This window comes from Antechinus flavipes, chromosome 6 (assembly GCF_016432865.1).
Source record: "Antechinus flavipes isolate AdamAnt ecotype Samford, QLD, Australia chromosome 6, AdamAnt_v2, whole genome shotgun sequence".
NCBI lineage: Eukaryota > Metazoa > Chordata > Mammalia > Dasyuromorphia > Dasyuridae > Antechinus > Antechinus flavipes.
In genome coordinates, this window is record NC_067403.1 from 193,999,421 (window position 1) to 194,022,582 (window position 23,162).

The window sequence follows — 23,162 nt, forward strand, 5'->3', positions numbered from 1 at the left end:
CGGCTCTATAGAAAGCATCATTAGGACAGTCACTCTCTACTTACTTCCACACAATTTCTACTCCTTCAATTCACAGACTTATTGATAATAATTTGCCATATTTTCAGAGAGATTAAAATGTTGATGAAAACATCATGTAAAAAATCTTATTTTTAAATTCTAACAGGCTCTAATCAAGTCAGAGTTAGTGTGGTATAATATTATTATTTATATTAATCACAAAAGTAGTTCAAATTTGTAAAGTGCTTTCCACATATTATCTTATCTGATACACACACAACAACACTATAGACATAGAAAATATTATTATTATTCATTTTCAGATAAGGGACTGGAGCTCAGAAAAGTGACCTAATCACAGATTAGTGAGTAAACCTATTCAAATTATACTTTCTAGTACTAAATTCAGTGCTCTTTCCACAAAGCTATGAATTACCTCAAATGAAAAAAATGAATTCAATTGTTTAATTATCATAAGACTTATACATACATATAAGATATTAAGTAGTCATTCACATCTTATAAATAAATCAAGACTTTTTTTTCTGAAAATCTATTTATGAAGTCTAGATAGGGCTAGCTAGACCCAAACAATGACTTAACTTCCTATGTTTTAGAATATATACTTATTTTTCATATAATGTTAAATAGTAAATTTACTATTTTAAAATGAGGATTTAAAAAATTTATAAGTTTGAACTTCCATTAAGGAAAATATTGATAGATATAACCTATATGAACAAAATCCCCTTGGGATCATGGAGAGATTGAGATATAGCCATATAGGTATAGATGTAAATATATACGTGTGTGTGTGTGTGTGTGTGTGTGTGTGTAATCTTAAGACCAAAAAGGTTAAGAACTGCTTATCTAAGATACAGCACATTAAGACATTTTTGAAATGCTATACTTGACTTGCTGTACTTTTGTGCTACATTCTAAAAAAAAGAAAAGCAAAGGGCAGTTAGGTGGCACCAGCTCTGAAGTCAGGAGGACCTGAGTTCAAATTTAACCTCAGACACTTAACACTTTCTAACTGTGTGACCCTGGGCAAGTCATTTAACCCCAATTGCCTCAGCAAAAAAACAAAAAACAAGAAAAACAATTCACTAGTGTGAAAGTTTGTGCTTTTGAAAAAAGAGAATAAAGAGTTAGCATTTGTCTTACCAAATTATCAAGCATTCTCATGAGGGCTTCAAATTCCTGTTCTCCAATCTGCCATTTGGGATGTGATCCAGTTCCCTCTCCTACTGGAGACTCAGGAGAACGAGATTTAGCTTTGTATTTTCCAGGATCTAATAGGACCAAATTGTCAGGTCCTCCTGCACTGGCCAGTGTTCGAACCTGTACCCCGAAAAAGAAAAAAAATCAAATCAATAGTTTGATCTGTGTTAAACCAAGAGAATTAGCTGAATAGTGAAATATCTATGATTCATCAGTGCAGAGAACTCAACATAGTAACTCCTCTCACCAATTCAGATTTACCTATGATTCAGTATAAAAATCAAAGAGAAGTTAAATAATTTATGATGATCACATAAATGGGAAGTATTAGAGAAATATTAGAGCAGGATTTGAATCTAGGTCTTCCTGATTCTAAGTCAGGCATTCTGTGTTCTTCTATTGTTGGGTTTTAAGAAGGCAAGTAACTCACTAAACATAAAGAGGTAATTCTAAACTAAAATTCTACTCCACTGTTCAACAGTTCATTCAGGTGACTGAATTCTTAAAACTTATACTCAGTGTAAAATGGCATGCCCTACCATTCTCGAAAGGCTCATATTGTTTAAATAACATCGTAGTTAAGTGTGGTAAGGCTCCTTCTCTGACATTCATCAAGTGAAGGATTTTTTTGTCAAAGTTAAGTCACAAAAGCATAAAAAACGGTTTATGTGCATCTGGGAGGAGATACCCTGGGCTGATCAAATCAAAGATCTTTTGAATTCACAAAATAGTAATACAAAGTTTAAAGGACTAGTCTTCAAAAAGTAAGCCTGAACAATGTAATGTTCAGATTTGATGCCAAATATAAGAAAACAAAGTCCTTATAAAAGATGTATGAAGTATGCCTTTTTTGTAGCCACTTGTTGGATGGTAAACTTTTTATATTTACTATTCCAGATTTTGTTCATTCATTCAATAAACATTCAAACGTGCTATTTTAAAGAGACTATGTCAGGTGTCATGTGGAATGCAAAGAATGATTTAACAAATGTTAAGTGATGTGGCCTATACATAATGCACTGCACTAAGTGTAAAGACAGGGTATACAGAAAAATGATTAAGGCATGATCTCCAGCGTGTGCTCTATAGTCTAGGAGGAAAAAATATATATGAACACAGAAATTACTATTAATATGAGGTAGAATGTGTTAAGTTTCAGAAGACAGAGATCACTTCTGTGCTAGATTAATTGGGGAAAATACTGTCAAGACGTGGCATTTGTACAACAGGAAGTCATAAAGCATTTATTCATTCAAGAAATATTTAATAATTAACTTTTATGTGAAGAACTCTGTATTATTGGCTTTATTCATTTAAATTTCCAATATTATGAGCTTAATTTCAGCAAGGATACTACCTTTTTAAACTGTCCTCACGTTCTGTGAAATAAACTCAAATATTCCCATGTAATTTCTCTTCTACTAGAAACTTCTAAGTAAAAACATGAATTAAAATAAAGTGCTCATTACTTACCTGGATCTCACAGGCTACCACAAGATTATGTATATAGTAGAATGCCTCTTCAACAGTTTCTCCAACTGATACTAGGCCATGATTCCTGAGAATAAGAACCTAAGGGAAGAATGAATTATAAATGGTTAACTAGAAGGGGATAAAAAAAGGAAAATGAAATTTGGGCTGGGGAGCAGCCATACATTAATACATTATTGATCTTGCTATAAATTTAGAAAGCAATTTGAAACCATAATCAAGAAATTATCAAACTGTGTATATTCTTTGACCAGCCTATATAACGAGTAGGCATATAACCCAAAGATGTCAAAGACAGAGGGAAAGGTCACATACATTAAAAAAAAAAATACTTAAAAGTAAATTTTTTTGATATAGAAAAGAACTGAAAACAAATTGAATACTCAACAACTAAGGAGTGGATAAGACAAATTATGGTATATGAATATAATGAATGAATGAATTAAAAGTCACTTATTAAGCACTTGCCCCCTGACAATCATTGGGTTATGGGCTGGGGATACAAATACAAAAGCAAAGACAAGTCCTTCTCTCATTTAAGGGAGTGGTGACCAGGTAGGGGCACTTTGGTTCTGAAACATACAGGGGTGAGATCCTAGGGGGGAGCTTACCATATCCCATTTAGGAACAACAGTACAGTTATTTTATACTTCAAGAATTGGAAGGAGGAGGAAATGTATGGGAGGGAAGAAAAATGGATATATTTAGAAGAATGAATTCAGAGAAAACTGAGAAAACTCATATGTACTGATACAGAGTAAATAGGTACAAGATAACAATTTATACAATTACAATAATGGAAAAGATGGCAAATTTGAAAAAACAAAAATTGAATAACAATGATCAATCAAGAATTCAGAATTATTAATTATGAAATATATCTCTCATCTCAATAGAGTGATGATGCAGTAGAAGTGCCGAATAAAAGAGAAACATTTAGACAAGGCCAAGATATGAATTTTTTTTTTGCTCTACTATGCTTATTTGTTATAAGGGAGAGCTTTTAATTTCTGTACAAATGGAATAAATAGGAAGTGACAGTGATAAAAAGAAAAGAAATGAATGAATAAAATATTTTTTTAAAGATAGAAGAAAGGCAGAAGGACATTCAGAAGGGGATAAAAATTAGTAGAGCTGTAGCCCTGCTTAAATTTAATATACACTTAAAAAAACAAAAAGTGTAATGGGATCCAATTTTCTTTTTGAACAAGATATTCATATTAGTTGATGTTTAAATTCATAATAAACAAATAAAAATTAATAAAAAAAATTAGAAAATTTTCCCCATTCTTTATTATCCAGTATTTACTGACCTTGCTTTTAGGTCCTAAATTTTTCTGAATCAATACTTTTTCTTCATCATCCACCAAAATTCCATGATAGTCATGATAAGCCACTTCTCCAAGAGAAAGTGCTTCTGGTGAGATTGGCAAGAGACCACATTTCATTGCAGAAACCTAAATAAAATGAAACATTCAATTAATATTGACATAAAACAAGGCCTAAATATGGTTTATTTTCCCCTAATAAATTATGACTTTATCAGTTTGGTACTACATTGGTACAGATCATAAACATTTCAAATCTTTAGCATTTTACGTAATTCTTGTCTAAGACTTTCTATAAGTCCTTCATAGATAATATAGGATATTGGAGCTTTCCTCTGGTTCTTTTTATATCCCTCTTCTTGCTACAAATCATGTTCCCATACTCTAATCCACTACATCTGTCCTTTGCCACCCAACAATCTTCCTATCAAAAAAAAAAGGAAATATTCTTTTAAAAAATCCTCACCTTGCAATTTTTCCTTCATTAAATAATTAAAAGCGTGAAATTGAGAAGAATTGAGGTTTAATCCTCATCAACAAAATCCATCATTACAATCAGCCTTCAAAAATAAGCTTTTCAAACTTCTTGCTTAGCTATTCATGATATAAATCAGATTGAGATTCATTAAAAGTACAAATTATCACATACTAAAATAGCATATCCTCTCACTAAAAGTTTCCCCAAAATTTTAAAATTGTGCTATGGGCTTGCTTTAGAATATTGATATTTCATTTCCTGGGGATACCCAAGTGTTTTCCAGAACACACATAATTTATTCTATAATAGGCTTCACATTCTTATAAAGCTACTGAGGAAGCAATCTAGAAGAACAAGTTCCAATTTAACTTCTTTCATAATAATAAGCTTCAAAAATTGACAGGAAATTTCATCTCTAAAAATCCAGGAATCGTTAGATAACCTTAAAAATGTGCATATCCCTTTTAAGAAAAATTATGTCAGTCACATAAAAATCAGTAAAATCCATCTACATCTCTGTACTGGGAATCATTTTGGCCACCAATCAGATACAGATGTACAAAGACAAAAGACTCAAACAAACATATCAACAAACCAAACATCCCAATAAATGAATTGAAAATAAAAGCATTCATGATCCTCTAACATCAAATCAGCACTTTGACTCCCACAAAGAAGATATTATTAAAGTATAATTAACTTATTAATTCAAAGAAACATTCTAAAAGTATTAGTTTTTCATGCACATTATATTAGAAAGTAGTGTGCACATTTGCAGCATTTCTTGCCTTAATGGTTCTGGTAAAATGTTAATTTCTTTTTAAAATATTTTGATAACTATTTCAAAATAATTTGTTTTGTAATGCCTGATAATACTATGAGTTTTATTTTATACACTTAAAACATTATTGAAGTAAATGGTCCATAAAATTAAAAAAAGATTAAGAACCTCTGACTTGAGAGAAAGAGGACTGACTTTTTCAAATAGTTAAATTGAAGGATTATCATGAGTAACTGTAAACAGACTTCTGTTTGGCATTAGAAAGTATAAATACGATCTATTGATGGAAGCTACAAATTAGAGCTAAATATTAGGAAGAACTTACTAAAAGTTAGAGTTGTTCAAAACTAAAATGAAGAAGGACATTCCAAAGATGGAGGATAGCTAATGAAAGAGCATGGAATCATAAGATAAAATATTGTATATGGAACATAAAAAAGGCAAGTGTAGCTGGATTGTAGAGTAGATAGAGGAGAATAATCTGATAGGGATTAAAAAGGTAGGAAAAGCTCACGTGGGTTGTAAAGGGCTTTAAATGCTACAGCATTTTGTATTTACCCCAGGAAGCCCCTGGAGTTTATTGAGGAGGGTGTGTATGTCAAAGTCAGGCCTATGCTTTAGGAAAATTACTTTGGCAGCTGAGTGGAAGAGTGAAGAGCCCACTCACCAGAAAGTGATGGCAATAGTTTAGGTGTGAGGTAATGGGTTTTTAAAACATTTATAAAATATTCTAAAGCTTTTACAATACAATAAACAAACAAGAACATTTGCAACAAATTCTGTTAATATGGCTAAGTTTACACTTTTAAAAATTCTTGATGCTACATTATAATAAATACACTTACCGCTGCCCCTGCAGGTGTATGTATATGAACAACACACTTAATATCAGGCCGAGCAGCATAAATGGCAGAGTGCAATACAAAACCAGCTTGATTCACTCCTAGATTAGTGCTTCCACGATCAACTACATCTCCTTGAAGGTTGATTTTAACCTTAAAATTATAAATAAATTATATATAAGTATAATATATAAAATAATAAATAAATATAAATAAATAATAAATAAATATGAATAAATTATAAATAAAAATTTAATATACCTCAATTTAATTTTTCTATGATTATAACTTTTGATTATGATCATACATCTCCAAATTAGGTTAACTAAACAAAATGCAATCAGTAACTCTTTTCTAGTTTCCTAAGAAGTTTAGCAAATATTTATGAAATATTTAACTTCCTGGTATGATTTGCATATGTATTTTGGGTATTTACAAAAAGGATTATCACTTACCAAACTGGATGCTGTCACTTCACTATAAAGAAGTCCAAAAGGTACAATAAGAAAGTGTTCTTGCTCAGAATTTACTCTTGCCTAGAAGAAAAAATGTTAGAATCAGTTCAACATTCCACTAAAAACATTTGTTATGCTTCTTTTATACAAAAAGCATATGATGGAAAAATGTTAATTCTTAACTTAGTTATTTAATATATATTTTAGTGACTTCTATGCAGAATAACTGAGATAAATTCCTTTAGATTTTTATTGTTATTTATACTTTCTAAATGAAGCCCTTGATGACAAAAGTGGGAGAAACACATTTTGTATCCGACCTGCAGCCAATTAACTGGGTATATCCAAGGAGGAGTGGAAAAGGGAAAATAATGCTGTTTGGCTTTTCTCTCTCAGGGGTACTTTCAAGGAGGGGAGGAAGGAATGAGGATTTAAATCAAGATGTATGGGTACGTAAGAGAAATAGAAATGGTAGGCAGACCTGAAAAGGAGATAAGAGAAGGCAGGTTCTAGATAGTGGAGATTAAATCTTTATGCTGTTTTGTCTCATTCTTCTTGTCAATGATTGGCACAGTAGGGGGGAAACGTCATGCTGAGACATTTTTGTATACAAAAGCATATGTATAAAAGCAGCATATGCTGAACATAAATGACCTCAAGATCCTGAATGGCCAAGAATCCTGAATGAACTGGCTCAATACCCTGATATGGGATACAAGTTGGGTGAAGTAATGGATCATATTTAGGTACTAGTTGGGCTACATAACCTTTGAAGTACTAACTCTGAGGTTCTACAGTTTTGCAGTTGATGTTTTTAAAAAACTATAAATAGGAAGGGGTGAAATTGTTTCTTCTTTTTAAAACCTCAATTGCAAAATTGTACAACTTCAGAGTTAATACCTCAGTGGCCATATAGCCAACTTGTATCCCATATCATTGGCATTCCTACCAATAAACTACAATTATCCTTTCTATGTTACAAGGGTTAGTTGTGGTATACCAAAAGCATTATCAATAAAGGTGTCCTCTCCTGAGTCTCTATCCTAAAGGGATCACAAAAGAAGGAAAAGAACCCTTCATGTGCAAAAATGTTTGTAGCAGCTTTTTTTGTTGTAGTAAGAAACTGGAAACTGAGTGGTTTGCCCATCAGCCGGGAGTGGCTACCCATCAGCTGAATAAGTTATAATATATGAATGTAAGGGAATATTTGGTTCTGTAAGAAATGATGAGCAGGATGATTTCAGAAATGCTTGGACTTACATGAACTGCTGCTGAGTGAAGTGAGAAGAGCCAGGAAAATGTTGTACACAATAACAGCAAGACTGTGTGATAACTGACTAGATTTAGTTTTTCTCAGCAAATTAGTGAACCAAGACAAGTCCAATAGAATTGAGATGGAAAATGTCATCTGAATTCAAAGAATGGGAACTAAATGTGGATCAAAGCATATTATTTTCACCTTTTTTGTTCTGATTTTTTTTTCACAACATAACTAATACAGAAATATGTTTTAAATGATTGTACACATATAACCTATATCAGATTGCTTATTGTCTTAGGGAGGGAAGAGGTAAGGCAGGGAGGAAAAAAAATCTGGAACTCAAAATCTTATAAAAATGAATGTTGAAAACTTTCTTTACATGTAATTGGAAAAATAAAATACTTTTGAGGGGAAAAAAGAGTAAAGTAAATTGCCCTGATGTATCAAGATTCAGAGAACCTCTCAATTGGAAAATATCTTAGTCCAACTTTTGCTTCTAAAACCTCCCTTTTGTTTCCACTTGAAAATCTCCAATGATGGGGAACTTATACCCTCACAAGTCAGCCCATTTCACTTTTAGACAGTCCTACTTATTTGGTAATTAAAACCAAGTCATTAATTTTGATAAGGTTATACTGAATTTAAAAAACCAAAAAACAGTAAAAGACAAAACTCATTATAATTTTAACAAAATTATATTATATCAGAGGGGCTCCTCCATTATGTTCTATGGTCAACTCATCCATCTCATACTAAAATACCAAATCACAGAGATAGTTGCCAGTATTGTCAATTCTACTTCCACAAAATCTCTCATTTGTTTCCCTTTATCCATTCAAATGTCCACTACCATATTTTAGGGCTTCATCATTTTTCTCTGCTTTATTGTAATAGCTTCCCAATTGTTCTCCTTGTTTCTCATCTCTCTTCTTTCTAATATATTCCCTAAACAACTGACAAATCTATACAACTAGATATAGGTCAGACCATGGCAATTGCCTGCTCAATAATTTTCAGTGTGCTCCTTATTGCCTTCATGATAAAACAGAAACTCCTTTCTCAGTTTGGCATTTAAAACCCTCTATTATCTAGTTTTCACTTAGCTTTCCAGATTAATTTCATATTGTGTCTCTTGATGCTCTCTAAATTTCAGCCAAATGACTCAAATACAATGTCAGAGGCAATTATTTTCTTTATAGCTCTGTGACTTCGCAGATTGTTTCTCAGATCTCTTGGAATACTAGCTTCCCTCAAGTCGCTGCTTAGGAACTATCATCTATAATGAATCATTAACTTGACATCCAAGATCCCTAGATTTCAGGGGTTCCATGAACTTTAATAGGGGAAAAATCCTCCTTCATTTTCACTAACCTTTGGGTTCCTGTGTAATTCTATTTAGAGCATTTATAAGCACAATAAGCTTTAATATACTACCAAAGGAATCCATGATTAGTCAGGGAGACCCACCAGAAAACTATGGCAATAGTTTAGGTGTGAGGTAATGAGTTTAAAAAACATTTATAAAATATTCTAAAGCTTTTACAAAGCATACAATAAACAAACACAAGAATATTTGCAACAAATTCTGTTAATATGGCTAAGTTTATATTTTTAAAAATTCTTGATACTATATTAAAATAAATACATTTAACTGTCCCTCCTGGTATTATGCTTATCTGTGTACATGATGTATCCTTAAAGTAGACTATAAGTCTCCTGAGAGCAGGACCTTTTTCGTTTCTGTCTTTATATTTCCCAAAGGCTAACCCAATATAGATAATGGGTACTTAATAAACATTGGTTGAACTGAATATTTTCTGAATTTATTACAGACTATTCTTTGATACAGTTGAAAGTCTTTCTAAAGGTCAGAGTGAATTACATTACTTATGAATTAATTTTCTAATGTTGGAGTAACAAGTAAAATCAAAGAATTTGGGATCTTCCAGGTCTAGTTAAGTCTATAGTGGAATTGAGAAATTTTTCATGGAAAATCTCTCTCTTTCAGATGGACATTAGTGACAAAGAGTTCACTATTTTCTAAAAATCCCCTCTCATTTTTAGCTCTACTTGTTAGAAAGGATGATCTTGTTCTGAGCTGAAATCGGCCCACTTTAATGCCTATCATTATAGAACAGTAGATAAGAAGTCTATTCTAACAGGAAGTTATTAAGATAAGTTTAATAAGCCTTCTATATGATGATAACTTGCAGAAGGTAGTTATTCAAATATTTGTGACACTGAAAGTTAAATAACTGAGTGTCAAATTTCCTCTTCTAGTCTATTCTTCTCCAAATGAAACACACCCATTTCTTTCAATTATTAGTCTACCAAGATTTATTTTTTATGAAACATGCATATTATAACTTAGTATTCTGTTCTTTCTTAGGCGTTTCCAAATAAATAAGATGTTTTCCTGGTATTTTTTAAAATACAAACGTCACCATTAACCTTATACCTTCTATTTTTAGTCCATCTTTGTTCTTATTAAAACATAAAACAAAATTAGGCAATAGTCTTAATTTTTTCTCTTAATTCAAAATATCTTAAGTGGGTATTCTTTGAGCACTTTGTTGATTCTTCAATGAGGGTGAAGTTAAGACATTTATTCTAAAAAAAAAAAAAAAAAAGAAATGACTGATTTCCTCAGTGAAGTGGACTTTCTTTTTTCAACTTTTCTTCATCTGGATCTCTTCTTTACCATTATCACATTTTATCTTTATATATCCTACTTCTCATGATCCTATTTAATTGTAATCTTCTTAGGGATAAGGATCTGTGCTGTCCCTTCACATCCCTTCAGTTTAAAAGAGTATAAGAAATTATATCTGAAGGGAAGGAAATTCATCTCATAAAAGTCAGCAGTAGAGACTAAAGAGACAGAATCAGGTTAAAATCACAAGAGTAACTTTCTTCTAAGACTAAAACTCCCACATTTCAATGGATCTGTGATCTCAAAGATGTGAGTATTCTCAGTTCAACAATGCATATCACAATCTATCCATGCCTCTTCATCCAATGTAACTCTGCAAAGATCTCCCCCTTTAACATCAACACAAAGAAGTCTATTCAAAAAAAAAGGAATGCTGGGGGTATTTCTCTTAACCTTTCAAAGATACCAGCTGAGCATGTGGGATGTGAATGTGAATCAGGTAATCTGCTTCTCTTGCTATGTGCCTAGCTTTTCTCCATCTGGATCCTAACCTCAATTAAATAAAAATTAAATTTAATTGACTCAAAGTAACTTCTATGTCTACTTCTTACCACTTCTAGCTAATGCTACACTAATATGCCTTTATTAAAGTAGCTGTTAAATGTAAGTCTTCAATTTCTGACCAAATCCACTTCCAAATTTAATAGAATGGATTAAAAAAAACTAAGAAAAGGAACATAAGTACAACTGATTTTTTTTTTTAAATGATGGAAACTACACTTGTGTTGATAGATTTTTTTTTTTTAAATTCACTGACAAGTTAGTAGAACTAGTTGCATAGATGGATAGTTTGCTATCCCATGGTCAGTTAAAGAAAAACCATGGTCAGTTAAAGAAAAACTGTGATAGATTTAATCAGTTTCTGATTAAAGAGGCAGTACTCTGTTTTTACTTTCATATGATAAGGTTGCACTAAATGATCCCTAAGCTCCTTAGAAATGAAGGGAAATTAGGAATCAGGAGAGCAAGATATAACAGGAGCAACCATAGAATTTGAAGTTAGTTTATTTTCTCACTAACAGAACAAAAATAAATTCTAGTGAGTCTATGTCTGAGAACTTGAATCAACTACATACCCTAATCTTTTCCCCTTTATGTTAAGGATGACAGGGACTAGAATTGACTATATTGTTTCTAATTCAAGGAATTCTTCAATTTTCCAGAGAAAAGTAATGCAGCTTTTTGGTACATATACTATCTCCATCCCAGGATGCCTTTGCACTGACTCCCAGTGGTCACCACCACCAGTGGCCACATCTGGACCCTTTGTGACACCATCAGCACAGTCATCACTGGCTAACCCGTAATATCATGAATGCAGACATCATTGTCTCTGAGGTTTCCTAGACTGCCATTTTGTATGTGGTCTCATTAGACCATAAGTTCTTGAGGGCAAGGATTGGTTTTGATTGTTTGTTTGTTTGTTTGTTTTTTTGGGGGGGTTAATATTTTAATTTTTCCAATTTGCATGTAAAGATAGTTATCAACATTTATTTTTTATAAGATTTTGAGTTCCAAATTTTTCTCTCTTCCCTCTCTTCCCCAAGACTGCAAACAATAGTGATATTCTCAGGGCTTAGCACAAAATGACTGATCATAGTAGGGACTTTAATAAATATTTACTGAGTGATGGAGTTGAAGAAAAGTCCACCCAAAATGGTAGCAAATTTCCTATTTGAGTAGGACAAGGTGATAATATATTGAAGATATTTTATAAAGAGTTTGTATTTTTAAGTGGAGACTGAAATAGACCTCTAAAATCTCTTCTAAGGCTGAGATTCTATAATTGAATTTATTCATATTAATAATGGTAACTTGAAAATGATGTGAAGTTGGTAGTATAAGTGTTACTTTATATATCAGTAATGTTAAACTCAAATACAAATAGGATTTCATATTGACATCAACATTATCTAAGTTGCACTGCATTTTTATTTATTTTTTTTGTTAAATATTTTTCATTTACATTTTAATCTAGTTCAGGCAATTAGGTTCTAGGTTGAAAACTTGGATTTGGAGTTTAACACCTCTGTTTTATATATATTTCAGAGATGAAGAAACTCAGAAAGATGGAATGGCTTTCCTATGTCAGAGATTGTCAGAATGTAGATGAAGGCCCAAAGGCTTCCTGACTCTACATTTGGTACCACTACTTCCATTAAGCTATGCTAACTCTTATTTATCTTCAACAGTGGTTCCACTGAGGACACTTCTATTGACTATCCAGAAAGTTCAGTACATAATACACTAAAATCATCAAAATGATCAAAAGAAAAAAAAAAAGGCAAGGGAGCACACAGGGAGAGACCAGATAATGCAGTACCTGGAAGAGGCAAACACCAAATTGCCAGAAACCACAATGACCAGTGCTTTTGGAAAACTAATATTGCCAGGATCTGGCAAAGAAACAAGCTCAGCTTTAAAAGGTCTAGGGCTAAATATAGTGGGCAGTCAACAAAAAGGAATTTGGATCAGTCATTAATGGCAATCTATTCTTTCATTCATACTTTTCTGATTATCAGTAATGATTTATAATTTATGACCTCATAACCTAACATTGTTTATCACATATTAAAATTTAAAATTGCATTACAACTTTGGGACACCCTGTAATTAGCTATCTAGAAATTATCCTAAAAGAATCTAAGTTCTAAGAGGGCAAGTTCTCCACCATAACTGAATTTTGTATCTGCCCCAGAGCCTAACACACAATAAGTTAATAAGTTTTTACTGAATCAGAACCAGAATTCAGAGCGAAATACTTCTAAAAAATTTAAAATACACTCTTTCCTAAAAGGAGATTCTGTATTTTTCCTTTATCTCCTACTTTCTTTTCCAAAGACAAAAATATTATTTTTCATAACCTAATGCCAGTCTACAGATTCTTTTCTCTGCTGTTTCATTTTTACTTTATAATAAGAACTGATAAAAGGTGTAGTGAATAAAATGCTGACTTTGGAATCAGGAAGATCTGGTTTCAGAATAGTTCCTGCTGCTTCCTAGATATGTGATGGGCAACAAGTCACAAGCTTCTTAGAATCTCAGGTAACTCTTAGGACTAGAAATTACAGAAGCATAGGCATGTACCTTGGCAGACAGAATTTTCACATTGAGAAACCATAGGTCTTTATGCATACAATAAGGTTAAGAAGTCAGTTATGCTTTGGTTTTTGCCACATTCTAAGCCAAATCAATGAAAGGGGAAATTTCAAAGTTACAAAAATATTTATTATCTAACAAAAACTTGAATCTTTTAAAGTGTTATATATATATATATAATAAGGAGGACTACTAGTATGTAACATTTGAAAAGTCCACAAAAAAAAGAACAGTTCTGTCATCAAAATAATAACCTCTATATCTTATTAAAGCTGCAAGATTTTCACAACCCCTCTATTATAGAGGACCAATTAGCATCAAAGTTTATTTATACAAGAACAATGAACTACAGATGACCATAATCATTCATCTTGTCACAATGAAGAGAGCTGACATAAGTGGTAGAATAAATGATCCCACTGTCACAGGGTACAGAGCTTGGGAGATGGGTATCTTTCTCTAACATTATAATGGCTAAAGAATTTAGGTGAACTGAAGAATAAGCAGACTCAATGGAAAAAAAAAATTCTTAAAAAAAAATGGGCTTTTAAACAAAAGTAATTTAAGCAATTATATGTAGAACAAAAGACAAAAGTATTTCAAATTTTGAAGAATTACATTTCATTATGATTCCTTTTAAAATCTAATTCAAACCAAATTGATTAAAGTTCTATTTGTTTCCTTCTAAACAACCAAAAGAACCGCTAGGGGGCACCATAATGCACAAAATGCTGGTCCCGCAGTCAGAAAGTTGAATCTTCCTGAGTTCAAACCTGACCTCCGACACTTATTAGTCTTATGACCCTGGACAAGTTCCTTAATCTGGTTGACTCTGTTTCCTCATCTGTAAAATATGCTAAAGAAGGAAATAGCAAACCACTCCAGTATCTTTGCCAAGAAAATTCCAACTGGGGTCAGACACGATTCAACAACAACACAACCAGAAAGGCAGATCCTTTCACCACTTACTGTAACTCAGACTTGGAAGGTAAGGTGGGGCTCCATATGGCATACCTGATTCAATACTTACTGTTATATGATTGTAAATGAGCTGGGACCACCCAAAAAGATCTGCTAATCTGTAAAAAGCTGCCAATTTACATCGTAATAATTTCTCTCCTTTATCGTATGCAATTGAATCAGATCCCCTAAGATCATTCACTGGTGTCACCATGCCAAGACCTGAAATGATAAGAAACAAAGGAAAAGATTTAGTATTTTTGCTCAAATTCAAATAATGACTTTTTATATGTCAATTGATCACAACTAACTTGGAAGATACATAATATCAAAATTACTATCTCAATTTTATGGCTGAGAAAATTGGGGCTTACAAAAGTTAATAAAATTCAATATCATCCCACAAGAATTTATTAACTGTCTGCAATGTGCAAGGTACTTTGCTAGGTTCTGAGACTTACAAAAAAATTTTTAAAATTTCATCCATAAAATAATTTACTTTCTATGGAGGAATGGAGGGAAAAGAATACAGAATGTAAATGATTATGCAAGGAATTAGGAAACATTTCCTATTGAACTACAGGACCACAGGGTTAGAGCCAGATAATAACTCAGAAAGAAGCCTTTTAGTTTGACCCTTTCCTCTCAGAGGGCATGTACTTGAAGAAAGCTAGTATTTTAAGAGTTATAAATGAGAAGAAAATTCATTCCAGTCATATTACACAGCCTGGCAAAGTCATAAACATATAAGTTGTTATTTGCCATTCAGTCTTTTTTTCAGTCATGTCCAATTCTTCTTGGTCCCATTAGGAATTTTCTTGGCAAAGATAGTAAAGTGGTTTGCCATTTCCATCTCCAGTTCATTTTATAGATAAGGAAAATAAAACAAACAGGATTAAGTGACTTGCCTAGGGTCACAAAACCAGTTAAGTGTCTGAATTCTGTTTGAACTCATGCTTCCTGGCCTCAGACCCAGTACTCTTATCTGCTGCACCACTGAGGCTAAATTTAGAAAATAAGCAGACGATGAAGGTACATTGCATGAAAAAAAATGTAATATGAAATAAGTTTGGAAGAGTGGAATGAAGATAGAACATGAACTGTTTAAAATGACAAATTGAAGTGTATGAATTTTATTCTAAAGGAAAAAAAAAAGGAAGTCACTAAAGATTCTGAAGCAATGTTTTATGGTTCAACCGTATCTGACAACTTCTGATTTAGGGAACACAAAGAAGAAAGGAAGGAATAGAAGATGGAAGCTCAGGAGGAAGCTAATATCTCTTGCAATAGATCAGGTGAGAGATAAATGTCTGAATAGGATGAGGGATATAGGAGAATATGAGAGATATTGTGAAAATAGAATTGCCAAGTTAAGCAAGAGAATGGAAAAAAGTCAAAGAAAATGCTCAATTTAAGCAGACTTGCCCAAAGTAAATAGCAGTATAGATATTAGAATTCAGGTCTCTAATCCAAAGCCAGTATTCTTTCCATATTTCCATAGTGGTTATTATTCAACTCAATTGCAATTATTGTTTTAATGATAATATCATAATCAGTTAATAAATTGGAAGCAAATAATCTCATGTCTTCTCTCCTCTATGCCACAACACAAAAGGCAAAATGGCATGATGATAATATGGTTGGAGTCAGGAAGACCTGAGTTCAAATAATACTTCTGACCCTAGCTATGCAATAATGGGCAAGTCATTTAATTTCTTGGTTCTTCAAGCAATTTTTAAAGACTATAAATTATTGCTGAATTGCCATGGGCATGGGGGGGGGGTTAAGAGGGGAGGGATAAATACTTTTGTATTCTAAATCTATCAACAAAAGGTATACAACTAGACCTGTGACTTCCCTAGTATAGAGAGAGCTAAGGTAAAGAAACTCCTTTACTAACCAGGTCAGCATCTTTTGTATTAGAAGGTTGCAGAAGGCGACTTATCCAGGGTCACAGGACCAGTATGTGACAAAAGAGGAACATGAGCCCAGATAATTCTCTATCTACTAAGCCATTCTACTTGTCTAACAATAAAAACATTTTAAAAACTAGAAAATTAAATTATAGCATCAATTATTTGCTTTTTGTTTTTTTATGGATATATTAATTTAATAAAATAACATTCTGTAGGCTTTCCTAACTCCTTATGAAAGTGTTTTTTAAAATGTTTGTTGCTGTTATAGTCAATATATTCTAATTCTGTTGTATTCACTTTGTAGACTTTCAAATTTATAGCTTCTGATAGTGTGAAATATATTCACACATCACAATTTGTTCATCTATCTATTTACCAACTATGGCTAGATGTACTTTTTTTTGCTACTCCAAATAAAACACACAATTTCTTATATTCATTCAAAATAAACAAAAAAAGTTCAAAGACTTTTAGGGAAACTGAACTCTTCCAGTTATAATCAAATATTAACAATGTAAGACAGAAATTCTAGTTAGAATCATTGTAGTTTTTGTATAATATAAACCTATCTACTATGACTTACAAAATAATGAGGCTTTTTTAAAATCTAAGGTGAAAATATTTTTAAAGGCTGAATTTTTAGTGTTCAAATGAACAAAATAAGTGAAATCATATCTACAAATTAAAGTGATAATCTTCTATGGGGAGTGGAAAGAGGAGGCAATTGGGGTTAAGTAATTTGCCTAGGATAAAAGTTAATAAATATCTGAGACAGAATTTGAACTCAGATTCTCCTGACTCTAGGGCCAGTGTTCTAATCATTGTATCACCTAGCTGCCACAGTCAAAATCTCTTAAATAAGCAAAGTTGCTATTTAAAATTGATTCTGCTCCATTTAGGTATCAAAAGATGGAATCATTTAAAAAAAAAAAGCTTTTCAATACTATATTATTTAACATGTTTTTGTTTTAATAAAGCACAGAAAAAGTAAAATTTTTTCCGCAAATTCACAGCACATCTTCAAAAATCACAAGTAAACAACTCTAATATCCTTTTAAAAATAAATACTTCACAACAAAATTTGTGTTTACACATCAGGAGTCTAGTTAGAAGCTGTTATGAGCACAATAAGTATGAGTTAAATAGCTTAAAATCCATTCCTTAGTAAGGCTAGTATGGCAAACAGAAGTAGATAAATAGAAGCTTAGAGCAACTTAATGCTAGAAGGATGATTCTAACACGTTGTTAAGGTCCCTTAGTTTTTCTTGTTTTTCTTGCTATTAAGGGCATTCAGTGCAATTAGGTGCACCCTAGAGTCAAAAAGACCTTAGTTCAAATTGGGTTTCAGAAATTTAGTAGCTATGTAATTGTGGATAAGTCACTTAAATTCTGTTTGCCTGTTTCCTCTACTCTAGAGGGGTAAAACTCTTGATTCATTGCACTGAGGTCGGTTCAAAACTTGAGACTAACTACCGATTGGACAATACTCTATGGACATGTGCTTGGAAAATGGCCCTTCCCACTATTCTGTGCTGACTCGATGACTGGTGTATACAGAGGATTGTAGGAGGGATTAGGGGGTGGAGTAAGAGAAGTCAGGGTCACTTTGGCTGTGGACGAGGAAGAAGGAGGTTGTGGGGATCCTGCTTCTATCCCCTTTACTTCTACCCTAAAGACCAAGAATGAAGACTAAGGACTTTTGCTTATCATGACTCCGGCTGATTCTAAGGTATCCTGGGTGCTAGCATGGTCATCACACTCTACTGTAAAATAGAGCTAATAGTACCTATCTCCCAGATTGTTGTGAGGATCCAATGAATGCTTAGCACAGTGCCTGGAACATAGTAAATATTAATGTAAATGTTAGCTATTATTGCTAGTCATTTCATAGTGTTTAGTCTAGCAGAGGCCTGATACATATACAAATAGCTAGAATATTTATAATGTATATATTGATATACATTATAAATATAATATTTATATGAGAAATGCGTTACAATGTTGCAAATTAAAATGTAAGATGAAAACCATGGAAATAAACCTTGATGTACTGGAGGCAAAAGTTTTAATGGGACAGGCAGACACTTATTTGGGGACAGTCAGTTAAAAATGCCACATTTAAGATGTCATATTGTTAAGGTACTTGCCAAAGTTATCAAATCCCTCTCTCTGCATTTGGGATTTGATTATTCAAAGCAGGAATTATGCACTGTGTAGATATCTAAAAAATTAGTTTCATCTCTTCCTTTTTCCATGATCTACTGCTTTTCTGTAGGGTGGGAAATGTGGAATGGGGTAATTTTCCTCTCCCCTTTTATTTATTTATTGGTATCACCAGAGTATGAGTGAATGAATATAGAAGAAGACACAAAATTCAAATTCAGTTTCTTCAAGGTATAGATTTAAATTTTTTGCTTCATTACACAGTTAACTTTTTAAGGAAAAAAGAACAAGAAATCACTTTCAATTGTTTATGTACTTTAATAACTGTAAAAAAATGTTGATTATTTCAATCACAGCACAAAACAAACACAAAGAAACATATTTCTTTCCACATTTAGATCAACATAAGAATCAGAGAATTATAATTTATAGATCAAAGGGACCTCAGAAACCATGAAATCTACTCTTCATTATACAGAGGAAAAAACTGAGGATTAGAGCAAGAAGTTGATTTTGTGACATGCCCAAGATAAAAAAGGCAGTAAGAGATGGAAGTGAATTTTAATGCAGGTTCTGAATGTTTAGTGCTAGATCCAGTGCATTTTCTACTACACCACATTACCTAAAACCCAGTGCTATGCTTTGGAATCTAGTTTAAATAGCTACACACATTCCTGAAATATTGATGTGCCCTATGCAAATTGGAAAAAAACCTTTTCATCCTGAGTACGTGTCAGCTAAAATAGAGCCCAATAGTTCCTGTCAGGACTATACTCCAATCCTATCTCACTTATTAAAAGGGGACTAACAGGAACAACTCTAACCCTACAGCACTCTACCCTAAAATGTGGCTGCATTTCCAAAATACCAACCTTTTATTGCTAGTGGTTTTATGAACCACAGAACTCAAAGAAATTATGCAAAATTATAACAGTTCATAAAAAAAATAGATAACTGAAAATTATTTTTGTAAATTTATTGACTAAAGTATTTTATTAATATTTGCAAAAGATTTCAGTCTTTCCTATACCTTAGATAAAACTTTTATGTTTTTCATGTTCTCTAAATACTAAATTAGTCAAAACTAAATTTCAGCTCAAAAAGTAAATGCTTTAATCTTAGGTGGGAGTGGAATCAACAGGACCTAAATTCAAATCCCACCTCAGACACTCACTAATTGATGATCCTGGTCAAGTTACTTAATCCTGTTTAACCTCAGTTTCCTCATCATAAAATGATCTGGAGAAGTAAATGGCAAACCACTCTTGTATTTTTGCCAAGAAAACCTCAAATAGGATTACAAAGAGTTGAGTTGGATCAATTGAAACAACTCAACAACAATAACAAATAATCTTTGAGCTCAAAGCAATGCAAAACAAAAACAGTAATAAATTATCTAACCAGAAGTTGGCTATTTGGTAATTTTATGTGGAATATACATGAGTTCAAGGAAAGAAACAAAAAGACTTTCCTTAGTCAAAATAAGTGTCAGAAGTTCAACCCTGGGAACTTTTCATACTTTATTTATAGGAAGCCTCTCAGATCTTTAGTCAGAGCCTATTATCTTTTAAGTGAAAGATTACAGAGTACTTGAAACTGAGGATGATCAGAGTATTTATTGAAATGAATACAAATATTACAAATTATTCTAGCAGTTCAAATACCTAAAAAGCAGAAAATTATAAGGTGGAAAAGAGCTTCTGTAAACAAACACAATAGCAATAAGAAGAAATGACAGATAAAAGGGTCATAAATTGTTTTGGCAACTCAAAAACTATTGATTTTGCCTCCTGAAGTTGGTTCACAATCTCCAATGTCAATGACTTACTTTGTTTGATAACATCAAACCTTGCAGTTTATAGATTAACAGGTTCAGGTAAGAATTTGTGGAAAATGTATTCTCAAAAATATACATTGTCTGTTTTGCATCAACTTATGAGATAATGGGATACAATGGAAAGGTAATACATAGATATAATGGAATATAATGAGGAAAGCTATGTATTTGGAGATATACATATACATATACCAGGCATATACAGATGCCTGGTTTCAAATTCTAGTGCTACCTGTTGTATCTCTTCAACTCAAACACTAAAACTATAAAATTCACTTCTTTCTCAGTACAGGGGTGTAATAACTGCACAGAGCTGTTACAAGGAAAGAGCTTTATAAATCTGGGGCATTACTATTATCTTATAATTGGCAAGAATGAATAGGATCAGATTCTGGATGGCCAAAGTATTTAATGAAATTAATACAAGGTAAGTTTGGAAAAGTATTGAATCAGGCTTATGTGGCCACAGTTATAGTGAGGGTTACTTTTATTAGTTATAATTTCATAGAATGCTCATAATTCTCAATTATATATGAGATGAAAATAACTCATAATTCTTAATTTTCAAAAGGCTTCAACATTTGTAAAGAATGTTAATGAAGTTCATGTCTGCAGCTTAATCAAAAACAGCAAGCAATAATATCAGGAACCATGACCTCAAATACCTAATTTTTTCTCAGTTGTAGCTGCATTTGTCATTTTCAATCTACATATAGTCGACGAGTTTTAATCTTTAGGGAGTCTGTTCTTATAGCATCACTGATGTGGCAGGGAAAGGAGAGCGTCTGGTGAATAACATGATGTTGATACTAGCTGATACATCAGAATAATTAGTCTAAAGATCACTTTGACAAGAGTTAACCTTCAAGGATCAAGAGTATACAATATTCATTTCACTAGCCTACATAGTATAACATGCATCCTGGTTTTTGTGAAGACAGCTCTGTCTCTCACTTCCATCATTCCCATTTAGACTTTTGATGTTTTCAAGGATCTCAGATTGCTAACATGGTTTCCAGGTTACATTTCTGAACTATGGATGGACTCTGCCCTCAAGCCTGTTGAATGAATCTCTCAGTCACCAGTATGTGCATTGGTCCCTGGCCACTCCCAACCCTCAGGAATCAGACAACACAAGTAGTTGTATGGTATTCTGGAAGTAGTTCAGAAGTCTAGGCAAAGAAGAATTGATTTATATTCATGAGGAATGGCCAAGATTTTAAAAAAATATATATAAATGGTATGGTATTTATCATTTATTTCCATTTGTCTCCTTTTGGGTACTTACTTTAGCTTTTAATGCCTTTATTGGTATAAAAGAGACATTATTATTATTATTATTAAACTAACAAGTTTTTCTTGCATGTCTAACTAAATTAGTAGTGAAAGTAAAAACTCTTCTGGCTTTAAAACTCTATTTACATGCCATAATTCTTTGAAATTCATTAAGAATTATATTAAGCTATGCCCATTTTGAAAACTATGAGATGCTATTTGGCTTTAAGAAGATTGATTGAATCAAGCATTAAAATGAACAATAAACTTATGTAATATTATGTCAACTCTTTCAAAAGTGACCATGGAACACCAAAACAAAAATGTGAACAAATTCAAATGAAACAGATATAAGAAACTACCCATTATTCATCTGAGTCTGCCCCATAAGATCAGTCAAGAACTAGATGTATCATGGGAAGGGTCAGTTAATTCTTAAAAAAAAAAATACTCTGAAATACACACACCAATCATGACCAAATAATTAATGTTTTCCTGCCTCCATCCACCATTTTCTTTTGTTACATCTCTGGCACTGTTTCATTTTGACTGGGTTATAGAGGATAGAGAGAGAATGAATAACTTTTTAATTATTTGGCTGAGTAAAAGTGTGTTAGTTAACTTGACATAATTTGGCAAGTAAACTTTTTATGGATTTCTTTTAATTAATTATTAAATTTATCTTATTTTTATTTATTAATTTTATTATTGATTTAATTAATAATGCTTTTGAAAATCTATAAATTAAATGCTAAAAAACAAACATTTCCTTGGCAAATTGATTTTCTAATTTTCTTATAAAAATAGAGGCCTTTTAAAATATATTGAAGAATTTATTTCAACAAATGAAATTAATTGATTCCACAAAAGACGAAATGTTGAAACTCAAGATTTATTGCCACTTCAGTTCTAATGATGATTGTTATTACTGTTAAATCAAATCCAATTTGATTTAGGATGAGAGGGGACAAAACCAACAATGTTATAGTCAGGTTTTATGATTCTGAGGTGAGATTTAATTAGAAAGTATTTCTGGCATTTTGTTGATCAAGTCAATGTTATATGTTTCATGATTATATTTTACTAAAAACAAAACAAACTTATTATGCATTTTTGGCTTGGGGCAAAGAATTAAGTCTTAAGGGTAAGAAAAATAAAGTTCAAAGATGGGCACATTCTTTTTTGTAGCTATGTGACTTACAATTCACTTCATCTCTCTAGGGTTGACTCATTTATAAAAATATAGAGTTAGTTAGAAGTGATAATTTTTACAGTCTTTTTTGGTTCTCAAATTTTATGACTCTAAACTACCTTGCTGATATCTTAAAATATATGTTAA

The 23,162-nt window shown here is 32.2% G+C and overlaps 1 protein-coding gene across 12 annotated transcripts in view; it reads right to left on the minus strand.

Annotated features, from left to right (window-relative positions):
• ADD1 (adducin 1) overlaps positions 1-23,162 on the minus strand; it is a 100,612-nt gene that overhangs the window by 26,803 nt on the left and 50,647 nt on the right. For all 12 annotated transcript variants that reach the window (XM_051965817.1, XM_051965809.1, XM_051965811.1 and 9 more), the window contains exons 4-9: positions 14,703-14,854; positions 6,600-6,680; positions 6,148-6,297; positions 4,029-4,172; positions 2,698-2,796; positions 1,168-1,344 (exon numbers count right to left, since the gene is read on the minus strand). In XM_051965817.1, the coding sequence (XP_051821777.1) occupies positions 1,168-1,344; positions 2,698-2,796; positions 4,029-4,172; positions 6,148-6,297; positions 6,600-6,680; positions 14,703-14,854 (803 nt within the window). The remainder of the gene's footprint in view (positions 1-1,167; positions 1,345-2,697; positions 2,797-4,028; positions 4,173-6,147; positions 6,298-6,599; positions 6,681-14,702; positions 14,855-23,162) is intronic.